At 39.1% G+C, this 17661-nt stretch overlaps 1 protein-coding gene across 6 annotated transcripts in view; it reads right to left on the bottom strand.

Annotated features, from left to right (window-relative positions):
• The window catches only part of DGKB (diacylglycerol kinase beta), a 274841-nt gene that overhangs the window by 167225 nt on the left and 89955 nt on the right, over nt 1-17661 (bottom strand). For 5 of the 6 annotated variants that reach the window (XM_053409631.1, XM_053409632.1, XM_053409628.1 and 2 more), the window contains 5 exons: nt 17400-17517; nt 14300-14388; nt 13632-13748; nt 12368-12466; nt 4922-4954 (listed from right to left, as the gene is read on the bottom strand). In XM_053409631.1, the coding sequence (XP_053265606.1) occupies nt 4922-4954; nt 12368-12466; nt 13632-13748; nt 14300-14388; nt 17400-17517 (456 nt within the window). The remainder of the gene's footprint in view (nt 1-4921; nt 4955-12367; nt 12467-13631; nt 13749-14299; nt 14389-17399; nt 17518-17661) is intronic. The other variant, XM_053409633.1, reaches the window with a different exon arrangement.

Genomic DNA, 17661 nt, shown 5'->3' on the forward strand with positions numbered 1-17661 from the left:
ACAGAGGGAGATACGCTGCACACAATGCCAAGACTGAGGACTTGTTCCTGAAATATATTCACAGTCTTCCAGTGTTTACAGCCACACAACCGGCAGGAAGGCAGGGAGCACTACTGAACCCAGCATGGAACCACAGTAAGGAAGTATGCACCTCTGGAATTTAATTCCTCAGTTGCATAAGCCTAGCAAACTTTTTTTTTAAAAAAATGTCTCCTATACTGCAGAGTCCACAGAGCTACCCAATATATCCCTTGGTTTTTCCTACCACCTTGTGACCAGTACATCCTGGTCTTCAGCAACATTTGAACAGGTGGTGGTCCAGGCAGATTGGCAGCACATCGGAAAACCAGATTTCACTTCCCCGAGTTTTCAAAGGCTTACATTTGAAGCCTAGGTCCTATTCCCATAATGGCTGAAGGAATTTGGCAGATACAATAGGAGACAAGAATGCTGGGCATCAACTGTGCCGAAGCAACTCAAGACCAGGAGCATCTTTTCTGTCACCTCCCTTACTGTTCTTTGAGGATTAATTCGACAAACAGAAAAAAATAAATAGCCTAGTCAATATTCTGTGCCACTCAATCCCAGTCGCTCAATCTCAGTTAGACTTGAAAGCTTTTGCAGATCCTCTTTCACTATACAAAAGGTCCCTGGACGGTTAAGTCCAGTCAAAGGTGGCTATGGGGTTGCAGCGTTCACCTCACTTTCAGACCGAGGGAGCTGGCGTTTGTCCACAGACAGCTTTCCGGGTAATGTGGCCAGCATGACTAAACCACTTCTGGTGCAACAGGACACTGTGACGGAAGCCAGAGCACACGTAAATGCCATTTATCTTCCCGCCACAGTGGTACTATTTATCTACTTGCACTGGTGTGCTTTCAAACTACTAGGTTGGCAGGAGCTGGGACAGTGCAACAGGAGCTCACTCCATTGCGGAGATTTGAACCAGCGACCTTCTGATCGGCAAGCCCAAGAGGCTCAGTAGTTTAGACCACAGCACCACCCGCGTCCCTCCTTTCACTATATATATATCCTACAAGAAGAAGTGACAGTTCAAGAGGACAGCTAACTGCTCCAATGAGGAGAGCAGGGGAATCCAATATGCTGTCCTTCAGAAACTGCTGGATGCAAACTCACGTAAGTCAAGGCCAGCCTGACGTATGGTCAGGTATGATGGAAGTTGAGAGTCCAACAACATCTAGAGGGCACCATGTTGGCGACCCCTGCTCTACTAATTAAACACCTCTACTTTGTGCTGCCAGAAATATTTCTACAGGCACATTCACGAGGAAAGTATGCAGGTGTAGGCAGTAATGCTACTGGCTTCTTGTTGTCGTTGTTAAGTGAAACTAAATTAATTGTGCAGGTGTTATGCTTCATAGTAACAAAACACATATAAACACAGAAAAAATGCAGACTGCCAGAAATAAAATTCGTAATTGTCATGATCAATTTACAGCTTTTAAAAGGGGGACGGGGGGTGGGAGGGGAGAGATAAAAAAAGAACTAATGTTGCAAAGTAAGGAACACTGACAGATTTTTTTCTGCTGCTGCTGCTGCTGCTGCAGTGAGAAAGAAAAGAACCAAGGCTGGTGGTAAAATTGGAAAAAAAATAGTAATATATAGATCATATTGAGGCCCCCCAGAATCCATGCAGACCTAGATAAACATCCAAAAAAGGTATGTCATCTCTTGCTTTGTTGTCTTTTAAAATAGTAGGCTGTGACATTTTTTATTCACCTATGGCGGTCGCTTCATAAATTCACTTTAAGTTGGACCCCTATTATGTTAAAGGGAAATCAGGTGTGCCTGCTAACAAGAAGCGCTATCTGCAATTATGCGCTTTGCCACCCCTTTATTCCAATGTTCAGAAACTACAAATGAAGCACAGAACAAATTACAAATAGAGAAATCAAAGGCATCTAAAACCTCAGGAGAATATTATATTCCTTCTAAATGTAACACAGAGGACAGATCTTTTTTACATACATGTGTATAGCATTCTGACTGATAATTCAAAATATTCACTTTATTTTTTCATGCAGTGGGTACCTTAAGTGTTTATGATTTAACAAGCTAACTTAATTTAACGTGCAATACAATCCTTTGCATGTTTACTTGGAAGTAAACTCCTCTGTGTTCAATGGGGCTTCCTCCCCAATAAATGCATTTAGGATTGCAGCCTAAGGTAGATTTGTTCTGAAGCCAATTTTCAGTTACTAGGTTTTTGGCCACTGAAATATATCTTTAAGGAAAATATGTATTCAGGTTCTTTATTGTATATAATTTTATTGTTTCTTAACTTTTGTAAGCTGTCTTGGGAGGGTATATTTTTTAAATAAAATCTGTTTCTTATCTCTCCCAAGAATCAAATCAAGATCACTACAGAATCCAAAAGGTAAAGCAATACCCAGCACATTCCTATTCAAAAATTTCTTAGAAAAATGCTTAGAATGGGGTTAGAATGGGCATCACCCTTAACATTATCACATCTCCAGCACTGCATATCTTCCTAATTTTCCTAGGGTTATTATACTTTACAATGGGTGTCAACTATTTTATAAAAGGTGACATTTCCAAATCAGTTTTCAAATACAAAATACAATGTTTATTCCTCCTCATTGAACTCCTAGATAATTGTTTCAATTTTCCATATAACTTGCATAATTGCTGGCTGGCTAAATCCTTATCTGTTTCTCCTAGGTTATTTCTACCTGTAGATTCTTTTCATCTCTATAGAAGGGATGATGTAAACATTGCCTAAATAAAGGGTTTTTGTTTCTCTTTTGCAGTTAGAATTCTTCAGTAGTACTACAGGACTGAAATATTAAAACCTTAAAATAAGGAGATCAAACCACATTTGGCATGTCCTTCAAAAAACAACAGCTATGTAAAATCTCAGGGCGATTGTGCGATATTCTTATATAAAAATGGAGGTGAAGCTGACACTTATTGAAAATAAATGACACTGCAAAATGCAGATATTTATTTTCTGGGTAGCATATATGTTCTAGTTATGACTATTTTATTAGGGTATACAAAATGATTGATGCGGCTGTAATCATTTTGTCTCATGGACACAGGCAATGCTGAGTGAAAGTTACTCAATAAAACACTAATGCACATTTTGACGGCTTGCAACCTGAAAGTATTCTGTTTTCTCCATGAACTTCTAGACTAGAAAAAAAATCCAAAAAGTATTGCAACAGGACATTGGATTCCTGATTGTAACCCTTAGAGGCTGATTAGGTAGCAATATCCTATTCCTGTTATTCTATATAGTGTTACAGATTAAGAGAATGCACCAGTGCAACTTCTCTTTGCTTTGGATCCTTCCATTCACAAGTCCAATCACTGTTGATCTTCTACCCATGGGCATACAATGGACTTTGATGCAGACAAGGAAAGGCCTTGTGGGAACTATAAAAACATACACTGAGTTGCTCCAGGTCTTCCCCGGTTTGCGCACTGACATTACAACACAAAGATTCTATTGTGCCATTATACCGGATCTCTATTTTATGTTGTTTATGTTCAAGGAGCAGAGGTTGTTCAGCCCTCTTACTGCAATAACAATGTTTTGTTCATATAGTTAAGGCAGAAGAATCAGATGATGCTCTTCCAAAGTGATGTTTAGCTGATGGTGTAAACTAGTGAATTTTGTTCAGGAAGACTGTATACGTCATCTCTGCTGCCTAAAAAAATCCATTTCACACAGACATGAGGAAAAATCTGTTTCTGCCACTCTCCTCCACCATATTATCTAAACATCACCATTTCAAATTCTCTAAAAGCCACAGGAACATTTGTGATGCAACTCATAATGTCCCAGAAATGAGAACAAAGGTCCTCTATAATATGCTGAAGGCAAAGTTCTGAAGAATGGGATCTTCATGCACCTATTAGCTATCAATAGCTCAGCCTGGACAGCTCAGTTGGTTAGAGTATGGTGCTGATAACACCAAGGTTGCAGGTTCAATCCCTGTATGGGACAGTTGCATATTCCTACATCACAGGGGGTTGGATGAGATGATCCTCAGAGTCCCTTCCAACTCTATGATTCTAGGAAATTGCCTAGAGATAGAGCAGAGCTCCACCCAAACCAGAATCCACATTGGAACTACGATTATTGGTTGGAATTGAATTCATTGAGTGGATCCAGGGCATGCTTCATGCACCAGGACCTAAACCAGTTTCAGAAACGTATGAGGCATAGCACAACCAAGTGAGTTGCTATGTCATGCTGTACCCATATCTCATGTTCAGTATTCACAAGGCAAGGCCTAATATGGTTGGAGGACATTATTGTGGCAGCTCAAGCTCTACCCTAGTCTGTGAAGAGCCTCTGGAGTACAAAAAAGACCACCCACTAGGCATGCCAAAGGCCTCAGAATAGATATGGAACAGTCCAAAGTGGTTCAAAGGATCACACTTGTTCACACCTTGTCTGCTGTGAAGGCTCCATCACGCTCAGAGAATGTCAGTATTGCTACTCTGTTGTCTCCAAGCATGGGCAGAGACCTGTCTCTGCACACGCCAATAGTAGATATAGCAGAATTCATTACGGATATCACACTCTACTTGAGCTTCGCTGGAACAGAATGGATTCCTTGCCAAAACTGTACAAAGCAGACCTTACTGGCTTGCTTATCCCTGTTAACAACCCTGGACGACCTTTAAAACTTCAACAGTTCCAGTCTAATCTCAACTGTGAGTAATTTAGGAGCACTCTAGGGAGTCTATCCTTTGATAAAAGAGTCTTCTTTTAATATGTAATGTGCAGGTCTTCTGCTTTTTGGAGTGCTGCAAGAAATACAGACTGTCATAACTACTATGCCAGCCCCAAAATGTACTTTATGGCAGGAAGTCAAAACACCAAACAACTTTTATTTGCATCTGTGAACACTTTTATATTACGCACCTCAGGAAGCGAAACTCCTAAAGGAGGTAGAGTCTGTTGGAGAAAAACAGTTTCAGCTACAATATTAATATTAATTAAAGACAATTCCTGCAAAGAAAATTTGAATGTGTGGCCATTTTGTTGAGCTAGTAAAGCAGTTTCCATTACAAGTCAAGTCATTACAGGAAAGTAATGTGGATGTATTGTGTTTATATAAATTTTTTCACAAATAAGATAAAGATATTTAACAAAAACAAAATCTTAAAAGCAATAAAAAAAATCACCATACAGATCAGCATAAAGCAAAAACTCATCATAAAATGGCTTTCAGAACAAAAATATTTTCACTGCTCACTTGAAAATGGGAAGAGACGGTGGTTGGCAGATAACCTCAGATAGAAAGGTTGGTATCAGACAACTGAGGATGATTTGGTCAGTCTATTTCCAGTCTGTTTTGGCTTTGCATAGGTTCATGTATAAGTCCTTCACATCCTCTTACTACATTAATCTATTTTTATTAATCCTGAGACCTCCAGGCATATGGCGGTAAATAAATTCAATAAATCATAATAATCCATACAAAAATGTATGTGTAAATCAAGTCAATCCATACTGAAACTCGCAAACAAATGAATTCCTCAAGCATCGCTACCAGTAACTGAATCCTTGCTAGTGACTAGCCAGAGGGGATCTCAAACTGATCATAGGGGTCAGTAAGGTTTACATGGACAGAATTGGTCCTGGTTTACACTAATACTTTAAATTTAACATTGAACAAGTTGTGTTTGAATACCCTGTGTATAAAATGCATTTCTTCATAAGGGATAGTAACACTGCTTCCATTAAAGCAATTATACCAAGCTTCAAGAGTGATTAGCCACTTCCAAGATTCAAGCACAAAGATTCCCTCCTGCACCTTTCATTGAACAGAAGGTCAAGGGTCAAGGGTGCTCCTATATTATTTCAGGCTTTCAAACAATCTGTCCACATCCTCAGGTAGTATAAGCTAAAGCATATTCCTAACAAGTGACCAGACTCTATTTTTACAGTTCCTTATGGACTCTTATAACTTCCCATTCTTCTTTCAACCTTGTGCAACACAGCCCACAACCCTTTGCTTCCTTTTTATTCTTTCCAAATAGTGTTCTGTCGTCAGAGGTACATCTAGGAAATTTTAGACTCTAGGCCCCAGTAGAACCCAGTATGCCCACATGGCTTCAGCTGCTGACACTGAACCTGCTTGCCTCATCATATCTGGCTTCAGGGTAGTCATTGGGGGCCCTAGACTTTGCCCCCAAAGCATAGCCCTAGCTACATCACTGACTGCTGCACATAATTATTAGGAACTTTTCAATTCACTACATTGTTGTGTAATGTGAAAGTTCCGGAGAACCTAAGAGTAAGAGTTAGCAAACATGATGATTCATGAACCTGCATATCCACTTCTATCAAACTGCATTTGTTAAGGTAAAGGCTCACCATCCTCAAACACGAATCATCATGGAAGTTATTTATGAGGTGCTATCATATCTGCTTAAGCTGGAAAGAGCTACTAGAAGACTCAGGACCAGCAAGGAGCCATGCACTTTACTTCACCCATGGTACTCACAGAAGTTTGTGTGACCAAACCACAGGGAATACAAGTTCCCACATCTCTTCGGTGACTTATGAATCAGCCCTCACCTCAGTGCCTCACAGCAGTTTACGCTTCTACCATCGAGTCAGCGCCCTGACAACATACCAGCTACATGTACAGCACAGATCATTGTATCACAATCTCTGTCAAAGTGTTGGTTCCCTTTTGCCCAGGACACTTGATGCTTACAGAGTTGACAACCCGAGGTAAAATTCAGGATGAGTGAATAGTGCCAGCTACAATTTATCATCCTCTTCATTCCCAACACGGAGCTGAGAGGAGCTTGAACAATGGTAGTTAATTGAAAAATGCATCTTCCTCTGGGGGGCAGTTATTAATTTCAATCTGACATGAAGAAGAAACAAAAAATAGTTCTTGCTGTAGATAAGAACACACTTATACTTCAGTTTTTGCAGTTTTTGCTTGGAAAGGAACTATGGACACCATGGGATGAAGGAGAAAGGGATTTTGTGTCTGGTTTCAATCCTGCATTCGTTGTGTGTTGTGCAACACTACAACTGTATATTTAGTCTGCTTAGATAGAGGTTGAGTCCTCAAAGTGAACTCTTTTCAGCGCAGAGACAATGTTTCACAGCAAATGGTGTGTGTTTTAAATGCTCTATCTATCCATCTATCTGTCTATCTAGTAAGCTCACAACTTACATTTAACTTGCACATATTCAGCTTTATGTGCTTTGCAAATTTGGAAAGGAGGTAGGTCTCTGGGCAAAATGAGTTTTGCAATCCAACCTACTATTGCACCCCATGTGTTCTGACTATATGAGATTTTGGCTTTAGGTGTAATCCTAAATTGTGGGCTTACAAAAACAAAAAAACAAAAACCCCTAACTTTAAAAATATTTAATTGATAGTAAATAAACAAAAAACCATGGAGGGTGTACTGCTCAATTCTCCAGTAATCAGGAGTAACAGTTGTCCTATTATTACAGTATTATTTGCAGGTGGAGAGAGAGAGAGGTTCACATCTTTGTTGTTTGTTAAATGGACAGCTGCCATTTATAGTACAGAGCAGGAAAGTATTAGTAATCTGTTACTGATTCTATTCAGAAAATAGTACTGTTACAAACTGGTAAGAAGTTGAGAAAGTATGTATCTAAAGACTGCAACTGCATGCATTTATGTTGCATATGCAGAATTATATAAAATAAGCCATAGTAAGGGCAGAGATATTTTTTCTTCTTGCATACAACCACCTCATGCCAATACTCTGCTTCTAACCTTGTTATAATCTAATTCTATTGTAATACAAAAGCTAGGATTAAATTGAGTTAAAGGTTTCCTTAAACTCACTGCCCGTCAACCTCATCATGAACTTTCATTATGTGCATGCAATTAATTGGATCCAATGAACAATTTCAGAACTGAGTTATAGTCTCCCCCATACCATATAATTAGAATATAATTACCCACAGGATATCAGAAGGATGCAAAACCTTTCTTCTAAATGCACCCTCATTAGGAAACAAATCTCAGTGTACATTTATTTGATCAGTGTGAATTAATTAACATGTTACAGAAATAAGAGGGCAGCTATAAACTGATTCTGGCATCTATTAAGACTACCATGAGATCTACATGCACAGATTGTAACTGAAATCATTTAATTTCAGTCACAAAGATCACCATAAAATATATCAATGCACACAGGTACAGAGTTCCTCTTGAATAACGTCTGCAAAGGTAAAAGTTTTCCTCTTTTAGTATTCCTTGAATTGTTCTTCTGGGAGACTCAGAAGTATTACTTTGTTTTGGATGGTTGGAGTGAAGATGAGAACAATGAACAAGGCTAAGATGTATTCCAGATTTATTAAACTTTATTTTATATGGAAGACCACAACATTCTGGATAAGACAGGAATGTCAAGAAAAGAGAAATATCAAAATTCCTGGACTATATCTTCACTCCATGCTCCAAAAAGCAATAGAAATTGGAGATCACGCAGACTAAAAGTTAAACACTTCATAAATATGACCAATGGACATATAATAAAATAAAATGCAGCAATAACAAACCTAAAATGCTGTATGTAAAATGAAAATCCAAATGCACAAAAATAAGATGCATTAGAAACTGGTCACACAATAACTGCCAGGAAGTATTAAAAAATTTCCATGGGCTCAGGAGCTTTAGAGAACAATGATTTCCAAGACTTCTTAGGCCTGGAATACTGCTGTTGAAGCATTTTCTTTGACAAAGAGAGGAAGGAGACAGGGAGAGAGGCAAACTTAGGCAGACAGACCTTACTGATGCCATTCACCTCCCAACAAGAGTACATTTTGGAGAAGGAAGAGAGTGGCAGGGAAAAAAGGAGGGCTGACCGGTGTCAAGGACAGGCAGGGATCCGAAGAGTCTATGGCAAAGGCAGGGGACAAGGGGAGTGACCCAGGAGAGGGGACTAGTAATTTATGGGTGTCACACCACCTGCAAGGCAAGAGCTGGGGAAGGAGGAAGAGTCGGGACAGTCTGAGGCAGAGGAAGGTGCGCAGGATGTGGTGGAGGAAGAAGGGATGGGTCAGGTGAGGGATGGGTCAGTAGAGTCCCCACCTTCCCTTGCACCACTGCCTCCTAGAACCAGGAGAGACTTGAAAAGGAAGAGCAGTGAAGACTTTCATTCAGGAGGAGTCTCAGGTTACAGGCAGGCAACCTGTCAGAGGAGGGTATATAAGCTGGAAGAGGGAAGGGTCCCCCAACTGCTCCATTGGGCCCAGACCTGTGGACAGGTATCTAGAGGTTAGAAGTGTGTGTGTGTGTGTGGAGCATCATGGAAGCTGCTGTAAGTGTTTCTCTTGGCAATAGAAAGTTAACTATTACACATATGCCTTCCTTATCTGGGATGGGTCATGACAGCCAGCAATCTAAGCCAATATTGGGGCACATCCAAATTTGGAAGGACCTGGGCCCACCATGTGTTGAGGCGAGGCTATTCATGATAATGTGGTGTCCTTAAAAAGTGGGAGGGGGTGAGGAAAGCGACAAGAAGTTGTAATGGCAAAGTGCATCAGACAATCCAGCATGAAATCCTATTTTCTGTGAGTGATATTTATTATGGGATACAAGTTTACCTAGTACTATTACCTAGTACTCTTGAAGAGTTGGTTCAATCACCAAGCATGTTGTACAATAAAAAGGAAATACAATGATGAGTATCTGCACATGTCTACATACATGGGGCAGACAATGTAGTAAGTTAAGATGCTATGGGATAAGCCACAATATTAAAGGTATATTGGAACTCTGTTGTTTAGCCTCTTCATCAGCATAATTTTATTCGCATAGAAAACTGACCAGTAAGATCATTACTTCAAGTTATCTTATCTGCAGACTCTCACAATGTTACTAGACTGTGAATGAAAGATCCTAAGATCAAGAAAGAGTTCCACATCAACAATGTAAAAGTATTATCTCCTACGTTATAGGAAAACAAAACAAAACCTTCATACTTGAACCAAACAAACACATACTGCTAAACCAAGATTAAAAGCTGAATTTCCTACTGTGAAAAAACATATTGTGCAGATTTGGCCATTTCTTAAAATTCATAGATCCAAGCTGGTGAATGGATCCTTTTCCACAATGATGAACAGAATTATGATGTCACTGTAAAGGCATAGTAAATGCTGCCTCAAATACAGAAAAAACTTAACAGGCATTCAGAATTGCCTAGTGCCTCCAAAAAGTTTCATCCATTAAATTCCAACCACAGGTGCCCAACTCAAAATCCTTGAGACCTAAAAGAGGCAGTATAGCTCTGGATGGATATCAGTTTGCTGGGACAAACAGGGAAACTGCATTCTCTCATGTTCTGCTTGTAAGGTTCCCAGAGTAATTTTGTTGGTCTTGGAAACAGAATGCTGAATGAGGCAGAAGCGAGTGACCTGCCCACATCCAAAAACCAGGCAGAGATGGAGTCAGAAGCCCCAAATGCCAACTCTCTCAAATCCTTTCCTCCATGAATGTAGAGGTTTGTGGACTACAACTCCTATCATTCCTGACCACTGGCCAGGCTGGCTTGAGCTGATGGTAGTTGGAGTCCAGCAATAACTGGAGGAAACCACATCGACTATCCTGGTTAAGTATTATGAGAATGAGCTACAGCGAAACTTAGTCTTGCATGTCCCCCCACCCGCCTTCCATTTTAGATTAACTGGAAATTTAGTGGCCATCTAAGCCCTAAACTTTAAGGTGAACTATAGCTGAAAGAATACAGCATCATGAGCCATGGTTTGAAGCTGGATTAACAAATCATAGTAAAGATTAACCACAGTTTGTCCAGGTGTGGATGAAGTGGCAAATTGTGGTTAATCTAAAGTGGAAGCTTCTAAACTCATCATGGCTGTGCCAGAGAAGGATAGAGTTGGGGGGGGGAGCACATGAGATTAAGGCTCTCTGTGGCTTATTTCCATAATTCTACAGATGTAACATTTAGTGTTACATCTAAACCAGCCCTAAAGGAAGAAAAGCAATTGTAAGTATCATCAACAAAGCAATGGGGGGGAACACATTATAGTACTTCTTTACCCAGTGCACAGTTAACTTATAGAAGTCACTGCTGCAGGTTATCAACAGAAAAACAGCCCAAGAATGCTACCCATTCTAATTTACCATCCAATTTTCATTTTTTAAAAAATCAGTAAAGGAAAAGCCATTGTTTAAAGAAAATAGTGGCATTAAGTTTGAATTTTGCAAATTTTACATTTCTCATTACTGTAGCTTTGCAACATCACTTTTTAAAAACTCTGAAGCCTATTTAAAGAAAAACAATTGTATTCGGAAAGACCGCTGTTAACATAATTTATGGTTAAAGAAATGCTGAGCTCAGCATATCAGCTTAAGATGTGTGCCACTGTAGTTCTTTAAATTCCGAAGAATGTACCCTATTTAGTAGAGTACACAATTTTTCAGTTTATTGTATTTTAAAAACATGATCACACCTAACATGGCTCTGGAGTGCAAAATCAAAGGCTGATGCCTGCACAAATTTCCGAAGTCAGAGTCAGGCTACGCATTGACAGATCCCCAGTTATATGGAGTTATGAGCACCAGAGTCCTACAAGATTATTTTGCTTCCTCTGTTAGTACTACTCCCAAGGCCCCCTATCCTACAAATACCTGTATAATCATACATTTTTCCAGGAGTGTTCAATAGACATCATCGCTCAAATCAAACAAGTTTTTTTTTCCTCCAGGTGGAGGGGAGTGCAACAGGGGTACAGAGTTTGCACAACTCTATTGACATATAAGCTTTGAAGGTCCGTCTCAAAAGCTCTTTGTAGCGCTCTTCACAGAGCATCTGTATTGCCATTTTCATTGAGTAATTATATTTGTAGACAGGTAAATTTACTGCTCAGTCTAGCAGCATAAAACATATAATGTTGATGCATTGCTTGCTGCAAGGCCAAGGCCATCATTCTAGGTAACCTCCGGTGGAGATCAGAGCCCTTAGCATTGCAGATATATAACATGCATCCCAAGCAAAATGCGTCCATAAGAATAACTTCATTATTCTGGGAAGCTAGATCTAAAAAAAGAAGTAGGATGTGCAAGTATTTGGCCTATACAATTTCTGGTAAATTCAGCATGACTAAATGATAAAACCAGAATCAGTTTCAATTACAGCATACGTTCTAGAAGACATTCAGTCGCATGAAGGAAGAGGGAAATACAACGTACTATTATTAGTGAGTTAGCATTTTGTTTAGATTGTGCTGTCAGCACAAGGCTGTAGTAACAGCAGCCTTGAAGCTCTCCTGTAGCCTTAAGATGCCTTTAATGCAGAAGAGCTCTTTTGAAATGGATGAACAAGAACTTACCAATACTACAGGGCAGATAGATGTGGGTGGTAGAATATGATCCTTCAAAACACCACAATCACATTCAGGTTTTAGGTGTGATGCACATTTGTTATGCAGCTATAATGTGAGAGAGGGAGAGAGAAAATATATCATTAAGAATATAAATGTCATAGGAGTTGGTCGATGTGAGTGTGCTGAAATACACCGAGCTGTTACGATGTATAAAACAATAATTAAACACAATAGACTTTTGAAGGTGACCAATTTTAGATAAAAGTACAAAACTCAAATATAACATGAATAAGTAGCACTGAAATTGATTTCACAGAGAAAGCATGACTTAGTAAATATGTATGTAAAAGTCATGTTACTAACTTTGAAAAAGTTGACCAACTGAAAAAGATGATACTTACAAAGTAACAGCAAAACAACAATGATCTGTTAAAATCAAATAACCTTTGAAACTTGGTAACAGAGAATCTTATGACACTTGAAAGTCTAACAAGATTTTTTAAGGCATAAACTTTCATGGACTAAAGTCCTCCTTCATCAGATACATGAAGTGTTATCCCAAGTTACAGGTATGACGTATTTTTGCTACAACGAACTAATACAGCTGGGTCTCTGGAAATTAGACTTTTACTGAACAATCCTAACCATGTCTACTCAGAAATAAATCCTATTGAATTCAACAGCGCTTACTCCTAGAGATTAGGATTGCAGCCTAAGCAAACAAGTACTACCATTGCAATCCTTAAAAAAATTGGTCAAAATAAAATTCCACTGGGTTCAATGGGACTGACTCCCTGGTTAAGTGTGGTAGAATTACAGGTTACATATTTCCTCCAAGTACTGAAGCTTTATTGTGGGTGTCTTTTGCTCACCTCATAATCTAAAACTTGTCACACTAATTCTCTGCCTTAGTGGCGAAGCCATTTTTACCATAATAACGCACACTTAAGCCATTCTACAACCAATGATGTTGATTTGGATTCTCAACCATTCTACTTAAATTGGCTCTCTCCCAACCTCTTCTGAGGCACAATTCAGCATCCAGACTCTATTGACTTGCATGCAGACCAGTTGTGCATTTTAAGTGTTCTAAATTCTCAAATGCACACAAAGGCAGACCCAGGTTAGAGTAAGGACCCCACGCTTTGGTGCTAGCTTTTTTCCAGTCCCTTCAGCCACAGCCTCAGGGAGCACATGTGCCCCAGTAGAAAATGCTGTGGTACCTCAGCCTGCAAAATCACAACCATTATTATCACTCGAAGGCACTCACTGTGACTTGGCACCAGACGCAATGCAGCCCAGTCAATCCTTGGTAACATTTTACAGTTTTGTGGCACTTATCACATTTGGTTGGACAATTCCCTTCTACCCAGAAGTGGTGCATGACCTAGGAAAGAAAAATGCAGCCGTAACTAAAATATTTCATTTCTTTACTTTTTAAAAAGACACTTCCAAAAGAGTCACTTCTCTACCATAGCATGCAAAGCAACATTAAACTATTAAGAGGAACTACATAATGATAAAACTGAACAATACATACCCTTAAATCAATAAATACTGAAGAGCAAGCAAGCAGGCCACAAAAACAATAAAAAAACAACAAAACTATCAATCCAAAGTCTTGTAAAATTGTAAGGTTTTGACCTGGCACCTAAATAGCTTTGATGAAATCACCTTCAAAAAACTGCTTGGGAAGGGTATTCCACATAGGAGATGCTGTCACTGACTAGGCCTTGCTACTGTCCTCACAGGGTGAGGGAGTACCCAAAAAACAGGCTTAGAAAATTACCTTATAAGATCAGGCAGTTTGTATGAAAGGAGCCTGTCCTCTAAGTACCTTGGTTCCTACGCTGTTTAGGGTGTTAACATGTAAACCAGCACTTTGAATTGACGTTGGAAACCCACCAAAACACAGTGAAGACAATAATGGTGGCTCACCTCAGTATTCTTTTTGGATTTCACATATGTTTTGATGCAAGAAGCTGGTGCTCTCGAAACGCAACGTTCATGGACTGTGTACTTACAAACTGAAAAGCAACAATGTTGTTATTGACACAATTTTGTAGAAACCTATTTTGAATAACTAAGCTTATCAAAAGGCAATTCATTATTTGTATCAGGAGCATGGAAATCCAAATCTAGCAATTTGCATTGAAGCAAAAAAAAGCCCATATAATAAAGGAAATACTGCTTAATATCAGTAACATCATGGGAGGAGTGTTTCTAGGACTAAGGTGAAATGGTTATTTTTTGCTGTTGGATGCTGCATGCTGTTTATGTAATATTGTAATTCAATATTTATAGTATTGAAATGTGGTACTTTGTGTGTTACTATATTTTAAGTCTGCTATGTTATTACAAATTTTTTTTTGTGGTGTTTGTAAGAAATTCTTTCCTGCTTGTTGTAAGCAGCAATGAATGTTTTTGTGGGGTTTTTTTGTGGGTGTTAAAAGCAGCATACAAATAAAATGAACGAATGAATAACAAGTATGGTCAATGTAAGAATCTAAGACTACTCAATGGTTGAGCAAGAAACGCTTAACTGAATCAGCCCTTGCTAAAATGTCAACAATCGTTCCTAAATTGAAGGAGGGGCAGATACTGAAGACAAATTGATGCCTGCCAAATGTGTTTGTGTCATTGCCAAGAAGGAAATATCTATATTTTACCAACTATAGGCATGAGAGCAGCTGGCAAACTCAAATGCAAAAAGCAGCAAGTTTTTATTATTCCCTATATTGATTTATCAACCTTGGGTAGTCTTCTTTCCGGATAGAAATCGTTATAAATCTGTTCATTCTATCACGCACAACGTTCAATGATCATTCACCTTCCCAATTTCCATTCCCCAGAAAAGCTTCTGTTGCAAGATCTCCCCTTTTGCCCTTCATCGCTTTTCTGCACCTTGTAGCCTTTATTGGTACAATAAAGCCTAAATGGTTTCATGGAATACTGACTCAAGAGTGGAATCCAATTGATGCTCTTGTGCTCATGGAAGCATTTTGATCCATTGGATGTCTCTGCTAAAACAGGAGAAGGATGAACTTTCTGCCTATTCCCTGCTACCCACTGGAGCTCCCATACCACCCAACACTTAGTTCTGGAAGGCCTTCCAACCCTCTGGAGCCAATCTCAGGGGCTCTGGGGGCTGCAGGGGGAGAGAGAAGCTTCCTTCTCCTTTTGTTAGCAGCGGCCATCTTGTGAGCACAAGGGCATCAAATGGATTCCACACTTGATATTTTTGTGGTGACTGAGCAGTTAACATTACCACTATGAAGATGACTAATGCTAACTTCAGTAGTCAAAGGCTCACCCACAAAAGCAAAAGCACCATTTATCCCAGGTTTTATCTTCAAGGGTAGCCATGTACAAGGCTTTCTGACCACTTCTTTTGCACTTATTATGGACAACCCAGCTATAAATCAAATATACTGCAGGGAGAAACTTGATTGGCCACAGAGGGTTGTGCGGCCCCAAATGTATCCTCCAGAATCCTGCCCCCCTTCTGCAAACCACACTTTAATGAAAAGCAGCAACAATGTTTTTAAAATATCAAGAGATGCAAATGCCAATTTTTTAGGAAGAAGGGCAGGCTGTGTATCCCTAACCAGTGATGGGTGCAGAAGCATATGAGGAGGTTTATTAATATGTGCTTAACAAGATAATTCATTAAAAAAAGAAAACTGAAGCTCAACATGGATAGCATACCCAATCAATGATAGGCTTAATCCATGTAGTGCCGTCATTTTATTGGACATCAGAAAAGACTGGTGGGAAACAGTCAGAAACGTAGTTAGAAAGCGTGAGTGCCTCTGTTGACAGATACCGTTATACACAGAGGATGACTAAAGAAGAATGTGAATAACTATTTACAAACATATTAGGAGATGAGTGACAAGAACAGAAAAGGGGAGGACAAAAAAACCTTGTAGCTAGGCACCTTGTAGCTAGAATAAATGAGGCATAATCAAGGTAAAAGAAGGCAAACAGTATGGATTATAGACAAGGGTGTGCATCTACAAAATACTATCAAGATGAGGGACTCAAAATCCAAGCTGCGTGATTTTAACTATACTGACATTATTTTCTAAGTTGGGCTTGAGTCTCCCAAAGAAAGGCATGGGCCTTTGCTATCAGAGGCACATGCTCTTCTTTGACTTGCCCTGGACTAGAGCAATCCTCTCATAGCAGAAGCACTGGTATAAACTGTAAAATAAAGCAGGAAGCAGTTATGAGTTTTACCCTTTGGGAGTGACTGGCAAATCACCTTCTCCAGATGCAAAATTATCTTGTCCTTGGAGCAGAGAAGCCATTTTCTAACATAATACTACACCATGGTTTAAGATTACAAGAACTAGCCACTGCAAGTATAGAGCATGCATCCTTCTCTATATTCCACGTAAAATAAGTTTCTGCTTCTATTTTTTATTAACCGTTGTTTAGTGTGTCATCCAAACATGGAAAAAAATCATAGGTTATCTTAACTAGGGGTAGTTTAATCAAGCCAACTTCATACACAATGATTTGAAGATGCCTTTTCTTTCAACAAACCATAAATAATATAAACAACAGTTTGTCCAGGTTCAGACGTGACAGTATTTTATATTATATGCATATTATTTTTATTATTATTTGAATTTATATACCACCCTATACCTGGAGTTCTCAGGGCAGTTTTTATATTATAATTTTATATTATAAAATCCATATAAAGTAGAAGCAAAAATTTCCAAACTTCTCCTTGCGGCTGCGACAAAGGAGGTGCCCAAGGACTGCAGTCACTCATTCTCAAGGATCCTAGAACACCCACACCATGATTTAGTATTAGTTTTATTCGGTTTGTTGTCTCAAAAGTTTTGGAAAGTATCAATAGATTCCACCGTATAAAGAGAGCCTCATATGTTTGTCTCTTTTTCTACACTTTGGCATTCTACATGAAAATTCTTGATCTAATGAAAATCTGTGCCCTGATTAGGATGGTGAACAGGGCTGGATCTCGTTCAGAGCACAATCAGAGCTAAATGGGATGTATACTCACATGAGCAGGAGAGGCCCTGTTTGCCTACTCCTATAAGCATGTTCAAGCAAAGATTGCAATAGGCAGGTTTGTTGAAGTGTTTCAGCCTCCATACATGCTGCCCATCATCCTTCACATTCTGCAGAAGACATAAAAAGAAATGGATTTCATTTAATGGCATAAACAGTGAAACCCATAAGTGCCAATAAAAAATTGAAATTGACTCAAGAACATAAAAGACAATCTGCTTCTTCATTTATTAATTTGCAAGAGATCAAAACAC

Source organism: Podarcis raffonei, chromosome 12, assembly GCF_027172205.1.
Source record: "Podarcis raffonei isolate rPodRaf1 chromosome 12, rPodRaf1.pri, whole genome shotgun sequence".
In the NCBI taxonomy this organism is placed as follows: Eukaryota; Metazoa; Chordata; class Lepidosauria; order Squamata; family Lacertidae; genus Podarcis; species Podarcis raffonei.